At 37.9% G+C, this 15,210-nt stretch overlaps 1 protein-coding gene across 8 annotated transcripts in view; it reads left to right on the forward strand.

The window, feature by feature from the left end:
• prelid3a (PRELI domain containing 3A) overlaps nucleotides 1-13,938 on the forward strand; it is a 48,694-nt gene extending 34,756 nt beyond the window's left edge. For 5 of the 8 annotated variants that reach the window (XM_061950584.1, XM_061950600.1, XM_061950592.1 and 2 more), the window contains 6 exons: nucleotides 1,747-1,915; nucleotides 2,038-2,127; nucleotides 8,634-8,704; nucleotides 8,828-8,930; nucleotides 9,106-9,194; nucleotides 13,420-13,938. In XM_061950584.1, the coding sequence (XP_061806568.1) occupies nucleotides 1,747-1,915; nucleotides 2,038-2,127; nucleotides 8,634-8,704; nucleotides 8,828-8,930; nucleotides 9,106-9,165 (493 nt within the window). In that variant the 3' untranslated portion in view covers nucleotides 9,166-9,194; nucleotides 13,420-13,938. Of the gene's footprint in view, nucleotides 1-1,746; nucleotides 1,947-2,037; nucleotides 2,128-8,633; nucleotides 8,705-8,827; nucleotides 8,931-9,105; nucleotides 9,195-13,419 lie in introns of all 8 variants that reach the window. The other 3 variants (XM_061950643.1, XM_061950627.1, XM_061950619.1) reach the window with 2 other exon arrangements.
• Nucleotides 13,939-15,210: the final 1,272 nt, after the last annotated feature.

Genomic DNA, 15,210 nt, shown 5'->3' on the forward strand with positions numbered 1-15,210 from the left:
TCGCACCAATTCAACCAATCCTCACAAATTATGTGCAGCCTCGCCGTTTGTTCCAATGCCTGCAACTTCCCCGCACATTTAGTCCAATCAGTAACAACTGATTATTGATCAGTTTAGTAACCGGCATGCTCACGTCTTAATTTACATGTGTTTATTCAAGCTTTATTAAATCAATGAAGAACAGATTTTCATTTGCAAAACTGACCAAGCAAATAGGTAGCATTTACATGTTAGAGATGTTGAAGTGCGATGATAATCTCTCACCCGTTCTCATTTACCCCCAAAAATGACAGTTGTAGATCACTCTCAACGGTTCACAAATGCTCTTAATGTGTGGGGGTAAACATGTTTGCACATAAATTAATGTTTAAGATGGACAAACACTTTTCAAGCGTAAAACCTACAGTACATGGAGTGGACAGCAGAACAGACAGTGGACAATAAGGAAGCCTTTGGTGATGTTTTTTCCTACAGTTTTAATTAATTATTTCCATTATTGGTTATACACTGCAAAAAGTCAGTGTTCAAAAACAAGAAAAAAAAATACAAAAATTAGGGGTATTTTATTTGAAGTAAGCAAAATTTTCTGCCAATAGAACAAAACAATTTGGCTTGTCAAGACTTTCCAAAACAAGTAAAATTAGCTAACCTCAATGAACCCAAAAATACCTTAAAATAAGTATATTCTCACTAATAAAAACTGTACTACTATATGAGTACCTCTTTTCTATTGTTTCATTGAAAATAAAACAGCAAAGTCCATTTGGCTGTCATCTGTTTTAATATGAGACACAATTGTGTCAAAGTCATGATTTTTTTTTCATGCTTGAAATAAGAAATTATTACTTTAAAAAAGTAAATTTATACTTGTGAGTGTTGATGACACAGCTTTGCAACAGTTGATATTCTAGTTTCAAGCATGTTTTACTCAATATAGGTCATACAATCTCAGCAACAAGCTGTAATATCTCACTGAGATCATTTAGGACCAAAACCCTTAAAACAAGTAAAAACACTGTAACATAAAATCTGCTTAGTGAGAAGAATTATCTTATCAGACAGAAAATAAGCAAATATCACCCTTATTTGAGATATTTAATCTTACTTAGATTTCAGTTTTTGCAGTGTATATAAAATAACACAGTCATTTGACACGGTGCTACAGGGGTTAGTGCATGTGCCTCACAATACAAAGGTCCTGGGTTCGATCCCCGGGCTTGGGGGTCTTTCTGTGTGGGTTCCCTCCGGGTAGTCCGGCTTCCTCCCACCTCCACAGACATGCACCTGGGGATAGCTTGATTGGCAACACTAAATTGGCCTTAGTGTGTGAATGTGTGTGTGAATGTTGTCTGTCTATCTGTGTTGGCCCTGCGATGAGGTGGCGACTTGTCCAGGGTGTACCCCGCCTACCACCCAAATGCAGCTGAGATATGCTGCAGCACTCCCCGCGACCCCAAAAAGGGACAAGCGGTAGAAAATGGATGGATGGGTATAAAACAAGTAAAAATCAATACAATATTTGTTTTCCATGTTGTATTGAAATGTTGTGCTTTTTTAAGTTAGGGTTACAAGGAACACTGATACAATGTTATTGTAAAATAAATGTGCCGAAACATGGCAACATTATTTACTACATTATAAGAAAAAATATAAAGTATTTTAAACACAGTGTTTATTATAATGGCATAACTTCGAACTCAAAACATTAAAAACATATTTGTTTTTAATACTTTGATTTGTGTGAAGTTACCCATGGGAGACGGTGATCAAGGCCGCCATGAGGAAGTACCCAAACCCCATGAATCCACATGTGGTGGGGGTGGATGTGCTGGACCGCCGCATGGACGCAGAAGGACGCCTGCATAGCCACCGACTCCTCAGCACAGAGTGGGGACTGCCGGCGATCGTCCGAGCGGTCAGTGGTCACACCGTCACCGTTCTGCAGGGTCAGAGGCAGTGCTGGAAAACACACACAGCTTCAAGCGAGTGGTACGTGTTGGTATGCATGTGTTGATTCTCATATCACGCTCTTTGTAGATACTGGGAACCAACCACACGCAGACGTACGTGAAGGAACACTCCATAGTGGATCCTGAGGAGAAAAAGATGGAGCTGTGCTCAACAAATGTAAGTCTCTAATTTATAAAGATATTCCACATATCACTGTCAGGTAGGAGAACCATCATCAGAGAGAAACAATTACCGTATTTTTCGGACTATAAGTCGCTCTGGAGTATACATCGCACCGGCCGAAAATGCACAATAAAGAAGGAAAAAAACATATACACATCGCATTTAGTTAAGTCGCATTTTTGGGGGAAATTTTTTTGATAAAATCCAACACCAAGAATAGACATTTGAATGGCAATTTAAAATAAATAAAGAACAGTAAACAACAGGCTGAATAAGTGTACGTTATATGACGCATATATAACCAACTGAGAACGTGCCTGGTATGTTAACGCAACACATCATGGCAACAGTCATTCAAATAACTATAACATATAGAACATGCTATACCACGGGTCGGCAACCTTTACCACTCAAAGAGCCATTTTGACCCGTTTCACAAAATAAAGAAAACAATGGGAGCCACAGAACTCTTTTGAAATTTAAAATGAAATACCACTGCATACAAAGTTTTTTTTTTGCTTTGTGCTATGTATTAACCAGGGGTCTCAGACACGCGGCTTGCACCTTAATATGAAAATGTAATGTTAGTGCGGCCCGCAAGTTTTATATGAATGCCGCTCGACAGCATCACACTTGCCAACCCTCCCAATAATTCCGGGAGACTCCCGAATTTTCAGAGCAACTATTCTCTCAAATGTCTGCAGATTTTCACCCAAATAACAATAATAAGGGCGTGCTATGATGGCACTACCTTTAGCGCACTCTAAAACCTGTACAAACAGCTTGCCAGCACAGTCACGTATTGTAGACACACATAAGTGACTGCAAGGCATACTTGTTCAACAGCCATACAGGTCACACTGAGGGTGCCCGTTTAAACAACTTTAACACTGTTACTAATATGCGCCACACTGTGAACCCACACCAAACAAGAATGACAAACACATTTCGGGGAGAACATCCGCACCGTAACACAACATAAACACAACAGAACAAATACTCAGAATCCCAAGCATCCCTAACTCTTCCGGGCTACATTATACACACCCGCTACCACCAAACCCCCCCTCCGTGCGTCGGTTGAGGTGGGCGGGGTTGGGGGGGGCGGGGTTTGGTGGTAGAGGGGGTATATAATGTAGCCCGGAAGAGTTAGGGATGCATGGGATTCTGGGTATTTGTTCTGTTGTGTTTATGTTGTGTTACAGTGCGGATGTTCTCCCAAAATGTGTTTGTCATTCATGTTTGGTGTGGGTTCACAGTGTGGCGCATATTAGTAACAGTGTTAAAGTCGTTTATATCACAACCCTCAGTATGACCTGTATGGCTGTTGACTAAGTATGCGTTGCAGTCACTTGCGTGCGTAAGCAGAGGCTACATACTACATGTGACAGGGCCGGCATGCATATAGCATGGTGTAGAGGACGGTAAATCAAATCAAATCAAATCAACTTTATTTATAAAAGGCAGTGTCATCACGGCACGCCCTCAATATTGTTGTCTGGGTGAAAATCGGAGAATGTTTGCCCCGGGAGATTTCCGGGAGAGGCGCTGAAATCCGGAAACCTCCCGGAAAAATCGGGGCGTCGGCAAGTATGCAGCTGAGCCGCATCAGAGTGATCAAAGAGCCGCATGCGGCTCCGGAGCCGCGGGTTGCCTACCCCTGTGCTATACGTTTACCAAACAATCTGTCACTCCCGATCGGTAAATCCGATGAAATCTTCCTCCCCAGTGTCGCCTCTGGTATGTGTTTTCTTTCTGCTGCTTGATCGCCGATCTCCGCTGCATATTTCACTACGTCCAGCTTGTAATCTGCAGTATATGATTTCCTTTTCGGTGCCATTTTAGTTCAGCCCTTCTCAGTTTTTATAAGTTACCGCCAATGTTGATGTGATCCAATTCAATAGCTACGGCAGTAGTGTATAGCATATAGCAGTTAGCATACCATGACCCACAATGCACTTCTGCCATGACCCTCCCCCGCCGAATTCTTATCGGTTGACGTGTGTGTGACGATTGCTGCCATTTGCTTCGTCTCTTACGCGAATGAGATAAATAATATTACCCTATATGATATTTTACGGTAATGTGTTAATAATTTCACACATAAGTCGCTCCGGAGTATATGTCGCACCCACGGCCAAACTAAGAAAAAAACTGCGACTTATAATCAGAAAAATACGGTACATCAAATCAATCGCGGTTATATGCAGTAATAAAAGAGCAAACAGCAATACGTTTCGTGTCTGTCATGATCCGTTGCTCGGATCATGTTCTGTTTAGTTTTGGACTCCTTCAGTTCCTGTTTTGTGCACCCATGGGTTTGTTTTAGTTGCCATGGCTGCAAATTACTATCACCTGCCACAGATTAGTGTCCGGGATGCTCACCTGCTTCCGGGCACTAATCAGAGAGCTATTTATTCACGTTGCTCGCCACACACTGTCTGGCTTCGTTGTTTGCTGTATGCAACAGTCACGTAGGTTTATTTCTTGTTTCCTGGCTGAAGAATCCTGCGCTAAGTTTTTGGCTTAGCTTCCGCGTGCGATCGCCACCCATCCCTTTTGTTTATTCCCTGTTTTTTGTATTTCATCGAATTATTTATGGACAATAAATCGTATTCCTACCTGCACGCTTCGTCCGGAGTTCCGTCTGCATCCCGGGAGAATTTTGTAGACTAAAAATGCTTGTCTTGGTTATCGTTAACAACATATTTTACCCTGACTAAAAGTTTTTGGGATGCTCTGCAATAACCTTAATAAAAGCGGTTTCAAGACAACTTCAAAAGCACATTATCCTTTATACTTCATATTTCTATTTCTATTCCTCAATTGTCTAAAATCATTGAACAACTGTTCATAAACAAACAGAATACTTGCTGAGAACCAATATGGACACAGAGCTAGTATTTCATCATCGATTGCATTAACAGAAATAACCAACGCGATAAATTGTGTTTATGATCTAACTAAAGCATTTGACACAATTAATCATAATATTTTAATAAAAAAATGAGACAGTATGGCATCAGAGGGTTGGTCTTGAACTGGGTAAGAAGCTACTTAACCAACAGGAAGCAATACATTAAGATAGGTGAACACAGGTCTACAAGATTAAATATATCCTGTGGTGTATCACAGGGATCAATACTGGGACCAAAAGTGTTCAATCTTTATATAAGCGACATTTGTTAAGTTACAAGAGACTTAAAGTTAGTATTATTTGCGAACGATACAACAGTGTTTTATTCAGGAGAGAACACACAGAAGATAATACAAATAATAACAGAAGAAACTAACACATTAAAAAGATGGTTTGACAAAAACAGACTATCCTTAAACCTCAGTAAAACTAAATTAATGCTATTCAGTAACAGTAGAAGAGAAAATCAAACACAAATACAAATAGACGAAATATACATTGAAAGAATAAATGAAATCAAATTTCTAAGTGTAATAGTAGATGATAAAGTGAACTGGAAACTTTATGTAAAAAAATATACAACATAAAGTTGCAAGCAATACATCAATAATGAATAACTCTGTACCGCGGATGTCGTTGTGGCTTGCGCAGCCCTTTGAGACACTTGTGATTTAGGGCTATATAAATAAACATTGATTGATTGATTGATTGATTGAATAAAGAAAATATGCATTGGATCAAAAATCACTCCATATTCTCTACTGCTCACTAGTGTTGCCATATCTGAGTAATTGTGCAGAAATATGGGAAAATAACAAAAAAAGTACACTTCATTCACTAACTGTGTTACAAAAAAGATCAATTAGAATAATACATAATGTTGAGTTGAGTTGAGTTGAGTTTGAGTTTATTTCGAACATGCAAGCATACAACATGATACATCACAATTTCCAGTTTCTCTTTTCAACATGTTCGAAAAGGAGTAGGAAGAAGCAGAGCTTATTTAATCCTACCCCTTTTCTTTTACATAACAGTTGCCAATACTTTAGTTCACTTCCTGTTCTCAATTTATTCACAATATACTCCATAAGTAATCACAATAAAAATAAATAAATAAATAATAATTGGTGAAGTAAGTTATATTTCATATGATGAGATAAGTAAGATTATTTTGAGAGTGAAAGAATGGATGAATTAAATAAATTCAGAATGTTTAACATGGTTCTTCTTCTTTGTACTTTGTAAACACTTTAAGTTTGAAGAGTTTCTTGAAGTGGATCATATTAGTACATTGTTTGATTGCTTTGCTTAATCCATTCCATAATTTAGTTCCACATACTGATATACTGAAAGTCTTAAGTGTTGTACGTGCATACAAATGTTTTAAGTTACATTTCTCTCTAAGATTATATTTCTCCTCTTTTTTTGAGAAGAATTGTTGTATATTCTTGGGTAGCAGGTTATAGTTTGCTTCGTGTATAATTTTAGCTGTTTGCAAATTCACGATGTCGTGGAATTTCAGTATCTTTGATTCAATAAATAAAGGATTTGTATGTTCTCTATATCCAACATTATGTATTATTCTAACTGATCTTTTTTGTAACACCGTTAATGAATGAAGTGTACTTTTGTAGTCATTTCCCCATATTTCTACACAGTAACTCAGATATGGTAACACTAGTGAGCAGTAGAGAATATGAAGTGATTTTTTTGTCTAGAACATGTTTTGCTTTATTCATTATTGACGTGTTTCTTGCTGCATTATGTTGTATATTTTTTACGTGAGATTTCCAGTTCAATAATGTTGGATAAAGAAAACATACAAACCCTTTATTTACTGAGTCCAAAATATTTAAATTCAACGATTTGGTGAATTTGCAAACAGCTAAAATTGTGTAGTAAGCAAACTATAACCTGCTACCCAAGAATGTACAACAGTTCTTCTCAACAAAAGAGGAGAAATATAACCTCAGAGAAAAATGGAATTTAAAACATTTGTATGCACGTAAAACACTTAAAACCTTTAGTACTGTATATCAGTATGTGGAATTAAATTATGGAATGGATTAAGCAAAGACATCAAACAAAGTAGTAATATGATCCAATTTAAGAAACTGTTTAAACTCAAAGTGTTTACAAAGTACAAAGAAGAAGAACCATGATAAACATTCTGATTTTTGTGATAATCTTATTCACAGTGCTCGACATTGCGCCTTATAACCCGGTGCGCTTAATGTACGGAATAATTCTGGTTTTGCTTACCGACCTCGAAGCAATTTTATTTGGTACATGGTGTAATGATAAGTGTGACCAGTAGATGGCAGTCAAACATAAGAGATACGTGTAGACTGCACTATGATGGCAATATGACAACACTAACACTTTATATGTTCCATTGAAAATATAGAACATTACACAAGGCGCTCAAAAATCTATCAAAATGTTTTAGTACGACTTTGGTAAGCTAGGAAGCCGTACCGCTAGATGGATTGTTGGCATATTAAACATACGAGTATTATTATGGTGTGTGTATAAGGTAAGACACATTATCTGGCGTTCTATTTAGCAATATTATGCAGAAGCAACTTTTCTTACCTTCTGGTACCTGCTGATCTGTATTTGGGATCTGCATAAATCCTGAAAAATTGTCCGTGCCGACACCGTAGTCGATAAGCTTCTTCTTTTACACTATCTTCTTGTTATGGGGCATTCATCCTCCGCTGTTGACATTTCTAATATAAAGTAGTGTAAAGTTCTTACTTATATCTGTCAGTAAACTCGCCATGAAAGCACTAAAAATACCGGTGTAGTGAGTTTACATTATTCACCCAAGGAACTTTAGTTATTAGAGAGTTCCGGTCAGACGGTTTTTCACGGGACACATTTCTGGCCTTGTTGTAGTTTCCGGATGAGGAGACGATGCTCCGTTATTGATTTAAGTAATGTCTGAATGTCATTAAAACAGTTAGCTCCATCTTTTGACACTTCTTCCACTCTCGTCCTTGCACGCTACACCGCTACAACAAAGATGACGGGGAGAAGACGCTGTCGAAGGTGAGCCATGTAAATAAGACCGCCCACAAAACGGCGCATCCGGAAAACGACTGTCAGAAAGCGGCTTGAAGATGATCTGTAAAACATGATCCATGCAACATTTTGACCAAAGAACCACCATTACATGTTATGTAGACCACAATTTAGAAAAAAAATTATAATAATACGACTCCTTTAATGCGCCTTATAATCTAGTGAGCCTTATATATGAAAAAATATAAAAAATAGACCAGTGCGCCTTATATTCCGCTGCGCCCAATGGTCCGGAAAATACGGTAATTAAATATTCAAACACAGTGTTACTGTTCAAAACAGTGACCACAAATATTATATGTACTTGTTAAATAAAACATCTGCCTTGTTTTTATGAATACTTAGTCCTACTACGCTACTGTATTTAATGTTGGTCATTATGGGGGTACTTGGAGAGCCGAGTGTTTTCTGAGGTGGTACTTGATGAAAAAGGTTTGAGAGCCACTAATCTAAATGTAATAAAATAATACTGAATAATGTTTGCTTTGCCTCGCAGATTACTCTCACTAACCTGATATCAGTGGATGAGAGGCTCCTTTACAGACCTCACCCTGACAACCCTGAGATGTAAGTTCCTTTCTTTTGAATCGGAACTAAATCCGATGCAGTGAAACAATCAGTGACCTGCAGTACTACTACCAGCCAGGTGTCGTTTTTTTATGACTACCGTACTTCTCTCATGCTGTTCAGCACCGTCCTGACTCAGGAGGCCATCATTACAGTGAAGGGAGTGAGCCTGAGCAGCTACTTGGAGGGGATGATGGCCAGGAGAATGTCTGCTAATGCCAGGAAGGTAACATGTTAAAATGGCAATCCAAAGTCTTTGCATGCTAATTCTTTGCCCCTCCTTAACTTTACAAAATATGTTTTGCTATATTCTGACTACCATGTACTTTGCTTGAACCTTTACTATGTATGGCCTTTGTTCTTAAATCTGCTTTCTTCTGTCTCTCTGTGTGGATGTGCAGGGTTGGGATGCTATTGAGTGGATTATTGAGAACTCTGAAAGAGAAAACATATCTCTTTGACATCTATTAACATTGGCAACCACTAGCAAGTGTGTATTTCTTTCATTAAAAGCATGTGCAATATTAGCACAGTGGTACCTCGGTTTTCGTACGCTCCACTTTTCATGTGACCAAACCATTGTGAGACAAACTACTCAGTTTTTGCACGTGTCGTTCTGCGGAATGCACTCGTGATGATGGTGAATCGGTCTTTGTACTTGTTTTAAAATGGACTATAACTACAAAATAAACATGCATGGGGCCAAAGAAAGTTGAAGAAAGCACGTTGATAAAAAAGTTGAGAAACACTTAGACTTAGACTTAGACAAACTTTAATGATCCACAAGGGAAATTGTTCAACACAGTAGCTCAGTTACAATAATGGAAAGTGTAAGGATGGAAAGGACAACGCAGGTATAAATAGACTAATATAGCGATAAAAAATCTAACATATATACGAATATATACATAATATGTGTACAGAATAATATATATACAGATATATTATATTATGTCAATAACATATATACAATATATACCAATGACCATGTACAATATTACAGTATATACAGTATTTGTGACAGCAGCAGCATAAAATAGAGAGTAGATCCAGCAGGAAATAGAAAATAGACATTATTACTATTTAATTTAATAAAGAAGTCATAGCAAAGTACAAAGGTGGCGTCTGGGTGGCTGTCCCCTTCTCTCTCTCCACGCTTTACAAGATTGTTCAATGAAGGTGAAAGTGTCATTTGACATTTACTGTATATGTATTTTTACACTGTAAAATAATTATTTTTTTAAATCACCCTTTTGAATTGTGATTAATCATGTTTAGCATTTTCTTACATATAATATACTTTAAATTAATGCCAAAATTTTGACAAAATGCAATTTCCATCCATCCATTTTCTACAACTTGTCCCGTTTGGGATTTTTTTTTTTTTATGTTTTACTTAAAGGTCACTTTTTACTTAAAGGTCCCTTTTGAATTGGGATTATTCATGATTAACTGTAATATATTACGTTTTTACATATTTTAATTAAATTAATTTAAAAAAAGACCCCAATATTTTGCAGTGACGTGCGGTGAGGTTCATGACTGGTGAGGCACTGACTTCATCACAGTCAGATTTACAAACATATGAACCCTAAAGAGTATCTTATTCACCATTTGATTGGCAGCAGTTAACGGGTTATGTTTAAAAGCTCATACCAGCATTCTTCCCTGCTTGGCACTCAGCATCAAGGGTTGGAATTGGGGGTTAAATCACCAAAAATGATTCCCGGGCACGGCGCCGCTCCTGCCCACTGCTCCCCTCACCTCCCAGGGGGTGAGCAAGGGGATGGGTCAAATGCAGAGGACAAATTTCACCACACCTAGTGTGTGTGACAATCATTGGTACTTTAACTTAACTTTAACTTTACACATACAAACTGTAGCACACAAAAAAGCACATTTAATTAAAAAAAACGTTATTATGGTCTTACCTTTACTTATAAATGAAGTCCATGCGCAGCTCTTTTTGAACAAAAGCATCGATAACTTGTTTATAGAAGTCTTCCTTATCTTTCTTCAGTTTTAAAAGTCTTTCTGTCTCGATGGAGATCTTTCTTTAATTATTACCTCCTGCTTCGATTAAAAGTCCAGTTTAGAAAACTGTTTTATTTTAGATATGTAATGCTCCATGTTAAAAGTCCAGGCAAGAGGAAAAAATAAACGATCGCTGCTAACTGTTGCTGCTTGTTGTCACTCATTCTGTAGCCGAGTAGTCGCATGAATGATCTCTGGGATCACTAGCGCCCTCTACCACCAGGAGGCGGGATTACTGCGAACCTCAGCCAGTGCGTCTTCGCAGCAGTTTTATGATTGCTCAGCACAAGAAATACGTTACACACATACAGTTGTTGACAAAATACACTGTACATTATATACCTCAGCTAACTAAACTATGGAAATGTATAATATAATTCATATAGCAATACGCTCTCACTGCACAGCAGGCCAGCAGTTAGCCGAGTCATTGCGCAATCCATGGTGAGGCTCAACTCAGTGGCGTGCCTCAACTGGCTGCTGACTCACCGCAAGTCTCTTCTCAGTATTTGAACGGCAAATGTGAAAATTCAGCGATTTTGAATAAAAATAATCTAAAACTGGTGAAGTTAAATGGAAAATAACTGTATAGTATAATCACTGTATACATATAACAATTTAATTTAATTTTTTTTATTTTTACATTTTTTTTCTTTCCATGATGGCAGGTGAGGCGGGGCCTCACCTGCCTGCCCTGACTGCACGTCACTGGTATTTTGGCACAAATGCATTTTTTGGTCAGAATTTCATACACAAACATTTTTTCAATGTTTAACTTAAAGTACCAATAGAGTGGGAAAAAGGTTGGCTCTATATTGAAGTTATTATCATATATATCTGATTTATGACACCAAAAAACTTCCAAAGTTTGAGAACAATAATAAAAATTAACTTTACATTGAAGGTCCTGAGTTCAATCCCGGGCTTGGGTACTTTCTATGTGGAGTTTGCATGTTTTCCCCGTGACTGCGTGGGTTCCCTCCGGGTACTCCGGCTTCCTCCCACCTCCAAAGACATGCACCTGGGGATAGGTTGATTGGCAACACTAAATTGGCCCTAGTGTGTGAACGTGAGTGTGAATGTTGTCTGTCTATCTGTGTTGGCCCTGCGATGAGGTGGCGACTTGTCCAGGGTGTACCCCGCCTTCCCCCCGAATGCTGCTGAGATAGGCTCCAGCACCCCTTGCGACCCCAAAAGGGACAAGCGGTAGAAAATGGATGGATGGAACTTTAAAAAAAGACCCCCAATGTTTTGACACGAATGCATTGTTTTTGTCAGTATGTATCATACACAAACATTTTTTAAATGTTTTACCATCAATGATTAATGGTGGTAAAGGACTTTCTTGCATAACTTAATTAAATCACATTTAAAAAAAGACCCCCTCAGAATGTCATATACGGCTAGTCAAAATAAACGAGGTGATATTCTACATTGATACATGATTAATGTGATATGTTTACACTGCAAAAAGTCAGTGTTCAAAAACAAGAAAAAAAAATACAAAAATTAGAGGTATTTTATTTGAACTAAGCAAAATTATCTGCCAATGGAACAAGAAAATTCGGCTTGTCAAGACTTTCCAAAAAAAGTAAAATTAGTTAACCTCAATGAACCCAAAAATACCTTAAAATAAGTATAGTCTCACTAATAACAAGTGCACTTTTCTTGGTAGAAAAAAAAAGAAACTTTTTTGCTCAATATGTTGAAAAATATTCTTAAATGCTAGTGCCATTATCTTGACATAATGATATGCGCTCGGCATCATGATTTTTTTTTTCATGCTTAAAGTAAGAAATGTTTACTATAAAAAAGTTGTTTTATTCTTGTGAGTGTTGATGACACAGCTTTGCAACACTTGATATTCTAGTTTCAAGCACGTTTTACTCAATATAGGTCATCAAATCTCAGCAACAAGCTGTAATATCTTACTGAGATAATTTAGGACCAAAACCCTTAAAACAAGTAAAACACTCTAACATAAAATCTGCTTAGTGAGAAAAATTATCTTATCAGACAGAAAATAAGCAAATATCAGCCTTATTTGAGATATTTCATCTTACTTAGATTTCAGTTTTTGCAGTGTAGTTAATTAACCGCATGAGTAAAAGCATTAAATTCGACAACCCTAATTCTTACATTGTGGATTTTTGTTGTCATGTTAAACCATAAACATTCTCTATAAAAGTGTGTTCAATTGTATTTAAATCAATCAATCAAAGTTTATTTATATAGCCCTTAATCACAAGTGTCTCAAAGGGCTGCACAAGCCACAACGACATCCTCGGCTCAGATCCCACATCAGGGCAAGAAAGAACTTAACCCAATGGGATACAATGAGAAACCTTGGAGGGGACCGCAGATATGGGGCCCCCCCTGGGTGACCGGTGCAATGGACGTTGAGTGGATCTAGTTAATAGTGTGAGAGTCCAGTCCATAGTGGGGCCAGCAGGGGATCATCTCGAGTGGAGATAGGTCAGCATAGATGTCCCCAACTGATGCACAGATGAGTGGTCCGCCCCGGGTCCCGACTTTAAATCACTTCTTAAGAGGAAAATGTTTTTTGTTTTTTTTTGTACAATTCGGTCTTTTTCAGACCTTTTGGAACGGGTCCCTGACGAAAACCGAGGTACGATTGTATCATTTGTGAATTACTATCTTAACGCTTCCAACATTTGCAGCAAACGTGATACGGAAGGCGCTGTGGACTTTTCACACCGAACTGCCTCGCTTTACCTGTGGATTACATGCATGGAGACAAGCTGGGTCGACTCTGGGAGGGAAAGAAGGACTTTCTACAGAATAAAATAAGAGGTGAATGGAGTCTGCTGGACCTTCATGGTTTGATGCTATCTCGGCAAACAGTGTGATATGCAGATGCACACCATTTTACATACATGTCTGTGTATTTAGCATGATACCAGTAGGAGGAAATAACATAAGTAGCATGGTAGCTAAGGTTTCATACAACTCTCTGTGGATGGGAAATGGAGGCAACAAAAACACCAGCTCATTGTTGACATATCGTATCAGGCAGTAGTACCTCAAACTTCTTCTTTTGCAATGGAGTTGCAAAAAACGGTGTCTGCCTGCCGCCTTTATAAAGGCTTCCAAATGTAGACTTATATACCCCAACCAAGAAGTTATTGGTTGTTGGACATGAACAACGTCCCATGGCTAATATTATTGAATAAAAAATATCTGGATGACAAGCAGTGAGTGATTACATTCATATTTTAGTTTCATTTGTTTTTTTGTCTCTGCAACAAAGAAATTCAATTGTGGGGCAGAACCTGCAGGTTTTCTTGCAAATCACACTGTGGTGTGCTGTCAGAGCCAGCAAAGCCTTCTCTGCTGGCCTATCATAACCAGAAATCATGATCATAATTAAAGATAAAAACATTTTTTTATTTACTTTCCCTAATTATCTAAAAGTATTCATATTCTCTTCATGTCATATTATGCTGTTGTTTTTAGTTTTAGTTTGTATCCAATCAGAATTCAGCTAGCTTATGTTGCCATGCTGTACCAAATCTGCTAGAGGCCTTCAGATTCAACAATGCGGGCGTCCGTGCACTCTAAGCGAACGGGGACATACAGTTGATAGATGACTGTGATAGCCAATCAGATCACGAGTTGTTGTCAGTAAGGTCTTCCAGCTGGCCTCACATTGAACGTGACATTTTACGCGTCCTGTGATTGGATACTCACCAGGACCGTATTTCTCCAGCAATGGCCATGTGGTGACATAAATGTATGTGCACTTAAATGTAGAGTATATGTAGAATATATTTATATATTATATATAATATGTTATATATATATTACATTATTTATTATTATTATTGTCTATTGTGAGCGAACAGAGTGCTGAATTTCCCCCAGGGATCAATAAAGTACTTTCTATTCTATTCTATAAATGATGGTATTTTTAGGGGTAATCATTGAAGTCAGCCATCACTGAAAGCCTAGGTGGGAAATGCACGGCCCGCCACTGGAATCACACATAGGGTTGGAATTGGGGGTTAAATCACCAAAAATGATTCCCGGGCGCAGCCACCGCTGCTGCTCACTGCTCCCCTCATCTCCCAGGGGGTGATCAAGGGTGATGGGTCAAATGCAGAGAATAATTTCGCCACACCTAATGTGTGTGACAATCATTGGTACTTTAACTTTAACTTGAATATACAGTAAGTAATAGTATTCAAATTTAACGCATTATTGTGCAATATTGTTTAATTTATTTGTGTTCATTAAACAGAAATACAGTTAGCCACGGTAAGAAAGTATTAGTTTAAGTTTTCCCAATTCCAGGTTATAGTGTTATTTTAATATGTCATCATAGAGATGCTATGTAAATGTGGTCAGTCAATAAATAGTTACTACTATTCCAGCAATATAGATGTGTGGCGTGATATAATCCCTTAAAGGTCACACCAGACCATTTGTATTATGAAATCTGCAGCAACAAG

This window comes from Nerophis lumbriciformis, linkage group LG04 (assembly GCF_033978685.3).
Source record: "Nerophis lumbriciformis linkage group LG04, RoL_Nlum_v2.1, whole genome shotgun sequence".
NCBI lineage: Eukaryota > Metazoa > Chordata > Actinopteri > Syngnathiformes > Syngnathidae > Nerophis > Nerophis lumbriciformis.